At 48.9% G+C, this 6946-nt stretch overlaps 1 protein-coding gene across 1 annotated transcript in view; it reads right to left on the bottom strand.

Annotated features, from left to right (window-relative positions):
* Positions 1-395: 395 nt before the first annotated feature.
* The window catches only part of PRDM16 (PR/SET domain 16), a 201907-nt gene continuing 195356 nt past the window's right edge, over positions 396-6946 (bottom strand). Inside the window, exons 15-17 of the mRNA XM_042882994.1 lie at positions 6275-6505; positions 5141-5315; positions 396-3700 (exon numbers count right to left, since the gene is read on the bottom strand). Coding sequence (XP_042738928.1) covers positions 3566-3700; positions 5141-5315; positions 6275-6505 — 541 coding nt within the window. The 3' untranslated portion in view covers positions 396-3565. The remainder of the gene's footprint in view (positions 3701-5140; positions 5316-6274; positions 6506-6946) is intronic.

The raw sequence follows: 6946 nt of genomic DNA, 5'->3' as shown, positions 1-6946 counted from the left end.
AAAAAACCAAACAACTAAATTATATCCGTATTGTAACAATGGGAAAAGGAATGACATCGGATGCACAGATTCATGATTCTCGCAAGCACAATATATATATGTTTTAAATTACATCTTCTGCAGGCTGGAAATGACATCAGGGCAAACACCTCTGGCTTTGAAGAGAGCAACGAGAACGTAAAATACATTGAGAATTACTGTCAGAATTACTTTGTTCACGTGTGAATTGCACATTTGGAAAAATCAAAGCTGCCTTTTTTTTTTTTTTTTTTTTTTTTTTTTTTTAAGGTTTTTAATTTTTTTTTTTTTTTTTTTTTTTCCTTTCCCCGCCCCCCGCCCCCCCCAAAAAAAAAAAAAAAAAAAAGTGGTAATAAGAATAAGAAGAAAGAGACCGAAAATAAAAATAAAATAATAATTAAAAAAAAAAAAACAAAACCAAAAACAAAACCAAACGAAACAACAACAACCTCGGAATCATTTAATCACAGTATCACTCAACACGACAGGAAAGGTTCATGGCTTTGTGACCAGCGCCGGCAGCCGGTGCACAGTACAGCACAAACGGAACCAAGTCAGTAGGTCGGGGCCGGCCGGGGGCTCACCAACATCCAGTGCTTTGATGCTCAGAGTCCAAACAGGTTCACCTCGTTGTGCAAGTGCTTTTCCAAACGCTTTTTGTGGGAAGGGAACAAGGAGCCGTTTTGCCAGAGCGTCTGCTGAGAGTCTTAAGTGCTGAGCGGGGAGAAAGGGAAAAGCTTCCACCATGGGTCCTCACAGCAAGACGGGAAGCCAGCTGTGCCCCCGGGGAGCAGCCCTGGCACCAGGGACTGCTTTTGGCCAAAGCCACGACAAAGCCTACGGGTTGGCTACGCGTCCCGAGTGCAACGAATGAGTGCTATGAGATCAACGGCAATTCAGCGAGGCTTTCTCTTTATTTAACTGGGGGAACATGAAAACTCGTCCTCAGTGCTAACTTGGGGGGAGTCGGGAGGTCCTGAACACAAAAAGAGGCACTGGCTCGAGAAAACGGGAGGACTGGATCAGGAAATACAAACAACAAAAGGAAAGGAGAAATCATTTCATGATTCCCCAACCTTCTGCTCCTCACGCCCTGCGCGCGGCTGGGAGCCCCAAACCCCACAGCGCAGCGCCGCCCACCCGGCCCCTGCTGAGACCCCCGATGGGCAGCACTGCCTCTGCAGGGCTGTGTGCTCCCCTGCCTGCTCCTGCTTTCCAACCCACCAAGGAAATAAATAGAAAGCTCAGGCAAACGCTACCGGCTCGCCAATGGAACACAACCAATGATTGTCTGGAGAACGGGCAGCAAGAACAGCAGGAGCCCGCGGGCGCTTGGCACATCACCACCTCTCCATCCTCCCTCATACAACACACAACCTCAGTTACACCATTTTGGTCCTTCACTACGTGCTTATATTAACATTATTTCTTCACAATAATGATATATCTAACGCAAAAAAAAAAAAAAAAAAATACTGTTAAGGAAGAAATAAAATAAGAAAAGAATTAGCAAAAAATTACAAGTTATTTACAGATTAAAAGAAATTCCAACCGGAGAGGAAACAGTTCTTTATTATTTCTGTTGCCCCGGTGGGAATGGTGCCCAGGGTGGGACAGGGCCAGCTCTGTGCTCTCAGGACCAGGTGCTGCACCACCACCAGCACAGCCTCGTGCCAACACAGGGAGCAGCTCAGCCGGGCTCAGGGCCTTGGGCACTTTCACAGAGGGATGTGGAAAACCAAACAGGGAGGGCAAATTTTCTCAGAAAATACACCGGCGCTGCTCATTTACCTTCTGCTCCTTCTATACTAAGGATATCCTGCATGCTTTCCTCCGAGAGCCATCTAAAAACAGCCTGCTCTTGGTGCTGACAGCACATTATGAAGGGTTCCTAGCATAACCCCCACTTTGTGGGCAGTTGTTTCCTCAGCTTCAGTGTGCCGGGATGAGGCTCCCGTGTTGTGTTCCTTCACCCTGCACTGAGCACACCACCAATCCACAGGCAGACAAACCACACGCTGCCCCTCTGACAGCAGCCACGAGCCCAGTTCTGCAGTTCCTAACCAGACCCAATGGGGAAACTGATGGGAAAACCAATGGGAAATGTTCTTCCCAAGCTGGCTGGCTCTGAGCACGGTGCCACGGCACCAACTCTTGCCCAATCCTTGGAACTTTTCAACTGACGACGCTGCAATTAGCAAATTCTCAGGACACACACCCTTAACGTTACTCAGACAGCCAGTGCTGTTCTTTGCACCAGGTCTGTTTGCTTCCCAGGCTGTGCTCCAATTCAGCAATTCGCACTGCAGAGCAGCACAAACAATGGTACTTCTGGAAGTTGTTTTGGGCCACTGAACAACAGGAGGCTTGGAAGAGATTTGAAATCACTCATAACATACCTGCGAGCAATTCCAGAGTCAGACAGATGATTCTATTCTTGGCCGTGTGCTTGAATAGGGGGCACACAGCCCTGATGCTGCTGAAGCTAGGACATCTTCCTATGAAAACCAATGGCCGCAGCCATGCACAGCCAACCAACCACCCACCACAACAGCACGAGCAGGATGTTTCTTCTACAATTCCCAACCACCACCAACACTGAGAAGATATCACTGCAGGAAACAACACAGTGGCTGCAACCATCCTGACCACCCCGGGCCACCTTCCTCACCCCTGATGGCTCTTCACCCTCCCCGTGAGACCCAACAGCTCCAGCACAAGACCCCGGGGCAGTGCAGACCAAGAGCCATTTCTCACTCCAGAGGCTCCAGGTCCAAGCAGAGCTCCGTCTTGAGGCACCACAGAGATGGAGAGTGCTCTCCACACAGCACTGCAGGCATGGACATCCAGCTGAGGACCACCAACCACACGTTTCTGTGACCCAACAACAGCCCGACCCCAGCACTGCTGCAGGCTGAGGAGCTCTCAGCTGGGACACTGCGACTCACGTTCAGGAGCTTTGCACAGAAAAGGTGTTTGACCAGGAACTGAGCACGGGACAGCATTTCAGTGGGAGTACACAACTTCAGGTTCTGTTATAGGTCAGCAAAATGGGCTGGATTACCCTTCCCTGGTGCAACTCCAGTGGCTCTGCCAGAATTGCACCAGGGACGGGGTCTCACTGGGCTCCGTTTCCTTGTTGCCTCCTTATTCGACTGAGCTGAAGGGATGAAGCTGCCCAATGGTGTCAGGCTTCCATCTCCACAAGGGCTTTGCTGGCTCAGTGATCCCATCTTGTAATGTCAGGGACTGATATCGGATCACGCCGTAGCGATTCGTGTCTTGCTTACGCTGTTCCTATCTTGGTGAAATCCTGGGGGCTGCGTCAGGGTCATCCAGTTGCGGAGAGGTTCATTGCCATAAATTACAAATCAAAACTGTGGTAAAAACGCAGGTCTGGTAGGTCAGATGCGACAGGTTCCTTTCTCAGCCCAAAGTCCAGGCGCTCCCTGAGGCCCTCGCACCCATCTTCTGCTTGCTGGGGTTTGGGGTAAGCGCAGCACCGCCGCCTCCTCGCTGCGACTGCAGACAGAGCCCTGCGGACCTCTCAGAGGTGGTTGATGGGGTTAAAGGTCCCCGACTCTGAAGCTGCTCCTGCCATGTCCAACCAAGCACCCAGGGAGTTCTGGGAGGACGTGTGGAGGGGAGCGTTCTCAGATAGGGACAGCATCATTGCATAAGCCTGCGGGAGGAGAGAGCAACGCAGGGGACGTGTGAATTCACACGTGGGATGTGCTGCAATAACCAGCTCACAGCACCAGCTCACAAAACGTTAAGTGGCATTGTCCCTGCCAGCAGGTCGAGATTTGCATCCACATGCAGGGATGGCACCCGCCGCTCCACCTACTGGAACGTGGCAGCCTGGGCTGATGCAGATAATGCCAGCACTCCCCACGGTTGCACAGAACCAAAGGCTCCGTGCCAGGCTGGGCACATGGCACACACCTCACACCTGCCTCTATTCCTCTGCAGGGCAGCAAAAATCGTGCATTTCTGGGACATGGGTACAATGCTCAGTACAGCTGGACCTGCAGCAGTGCAGCTGCACTGATGACAATACCAAGTTCAGCCCCTTGAAGGCCGAGAATCAGAGCTACCTGTCATGTCAGCATGCTCATCTACCTACTGTAGGTATGTGCTGAAAGAGCCTGGAAGTGTTAAGCTTCTAAAAAAGAACAACAGCCCCAGAGGACAACTCTCTGCCAAGCGTTGGATAGAGCTAACGGAGTAGGTCAAATGTTAAAGGAGCAAGCTTTCCTACGTGGTTAGTGCCTTTGCCATATTAGTAATGGGACACACAGAGGACTCAGGCAAGCAGCTTGTGCTGGGTGGTAATTTGGAGCACCTTTCTTAGAGGCTTAATGTGAGAGGCACTGAGTATGCCCACGACAGTGATCTACCTTCACTCTCACAGTCTTTTGTGAGAGTCCTTCCACGTGGATCAAGATAGGAACTTCATGAAACTAGGCAACGTTTTGGTGCAATGAAAAAGTGGGAAGCACAAATGGATGTGCCCCATACCTCCAGATTTTCCTCTAAACTACAGCAGGGGCTGAGGTGTCACTTTGAGGCTTCCAGGTGGGTCTGAGCTGACAGAGCAAATGCTCCTTCTGTGTTTTGTTTTTAGAAATCAGGGAGATAAGTGAGGAAGTTCTTGATGCCTGAAGGACTGCAAGTCAAGGCAATACTACTGTCTATTATGCTCTCTGTAATCAAATACAGTGACATTTTATTACAGTTTCCATGGACTAATCTTGAGTTTCTTACTATGAACCAACTGAAGAGCTACCTCAAAGTAGAAGTAAATAACAGTTGGGAAAAAACATTTATACAGACAGATAAAAACAGACAGATGCCACTACTGTCCTACATAAGCATGTTCTCACAACACAGGGTTAATGATAAATTGATCGGGTGACCTAAAACTGATGCCCACTCCATTTCTTCTCCATTTTTCTGTACAGCTGCGACAAGACAGTTCCCACACGATTCCCTCATTACCATCAGTATTCCTGCTCAGTGGGAAGGGAAAATAAACCTCAGCTGAAGGAGGCCAGCTGCTTGCTAATGCTATAGGACGCGCTGGCAGCAAGCTAGGTAAAATGTTCTGGCATATACCTACCTGGTTTTTAGCCTGCCTGTACAGAGTCTGTTTTATTGTCTCAGAGTCTAAGGTGGAATTAAACACATCTTTAACTTCAAATGCTTCCTCGGCTGCTTTGCGAAGATCGAGCCCCTTCCCAAAATTCGGCATCTGCTCCAAATCTAACAAGCCGGCTTCGTCCTCCTCAATACACCTGTACCAATGACCAGGGGAAGGGGTTGACCTGTTGTTAGCTCATGGCACCGTTCACACACGAGCGTGGTGCTAACCAGTTCCTGCATGCACGTACATGGGGGTCTCACAAGCCACATGCGTGAGCGGACAGACGGACAGACAACGAGAATGACACAGAGTGCAAGGCACAAAGAAGAGGTGGAGAGCGTGATTGTGCACCTACAAGCATCGGAGTGATGGATTTTTGTGAGTCAGCCTGACCAAAGCTCTCTCTGCTCTTCTGCACAGAGGTGTCCAGCTGCTGGCTGCTCCTTGACACGTCTGGCACTGGATCAATGTCTACAGAACACTGCTGTGTCTCCTCTGAGTTGCAGTGAAAGCAGTGATGCACTGAGACTAAATAAGATGCAGGCTCTGCATCCGAGGATATTTGGTACAAATGGCAGTTGGGAAACTGAAGCTGAAAAAGGAGCACTAAGCCTATACAGGTGCAACAAATCTTAGTGGCGAAGTTGCCTAAATATCACTCGACCCTGGGAAATAAAAATCTTTACCTTTTCCCTAAATGCTGGTGGTTTAACTTGAACTCAACAGCGTTTTGCTACACATAAAATGAGTAGCATGGTACAACACGGACTGCATACGTGTGCTTCTCCCTCTGCCTCAACCAGAGCGTTAAAGACGGGCATCACCCCCTGAACTGCAGTGCCCTGCAAAAGCTCTTCTCTGTTTTGGACTAATTGTTCTCCTGCCTCAAACTCCTCAAGTCTTGGATCTACATCTTATCACAGCCTCTCCTTGCAGCCCACTTGTTTTGTATCCCTCACCATGGTGAAAATGGAATCAGTCAAGTGAACGCTTAAATCAAACTGAGGTATGATATATGGCCTGAGAAACAAAACAGTCACAATCTACCACTGACACAGGGTCAGAAGTCTGGCCCCCAAACGACTTCCCAAAGGACACGGCCCACCTCACCTTCGGGTGTGCTCAAAGCTCATGGTGAGAGATGTGGGCTCCTCATCCTCTTCATCCTCGTACGTTCCTCGGGGCTCTGCAGTGGGTGACACCGTTTCATCCTGTGACTTCCCTGTCAGGCTGTCGTCATCCTCCTCCTCCAGTTCTTCATCTTCATCATCCACATCTTCCGTTTTCTCATTTGCTAATCCATGACACTGGGAGTTGCTGTCAATATCCTGCATTTCTGGCCTGAAGTGTTTGGCCAAGAGGGAAAGCAAATGAAAAGAAAGAGATCAAATGAGTAAGTCATGCATCTTCACTGTAACATAAGACTGCATTCAATTCATACGTGTGCATGAATGCAAATATCTAGAGTTATCTATGTCCATATGTACACTATTTAAACTACAAAAAAAAAGGGAAACTGACATGTTTTAGGCAGTTAAAAATCAGCCTTTGCAGTGCCTGCAGGGACAACGAGCACACCAAGTACACATCAACCCAAATGCTCTTCAAACTAGCATTCTGCCTAGTCTGCATTTAAGCGATGCTTTTCCATCCCTCAAAATATAACATCTGTGGGACGCAGGGCTTTCCTCCTCCTCTCTGTACTGCATTCTAACAACCTCCATTTGAGGAAGCTCCCTCACAGCTGGGCAGATTTGATACTCCTCAGTCAAAATGGGGTTT

This window comes from Lagopus leucura, unplaced genomic scaffold (genome assembly GCF_019238085.1).
Source record: "Lagopus leucura isolate 7727_CA_CO unplaced genomic scaffold, USGS_WTPT01 Super-Scaffold_100037, whole genome shotgun sequence".
NCBI lineage: Eukaryota > Metazoa > Chordata > Aves > Galliformes > Phasianidae > Lagopus > Lagopus leucura.
This window is presented reverse-complemented; position numbering and strand designations above follow the sequence as displayed.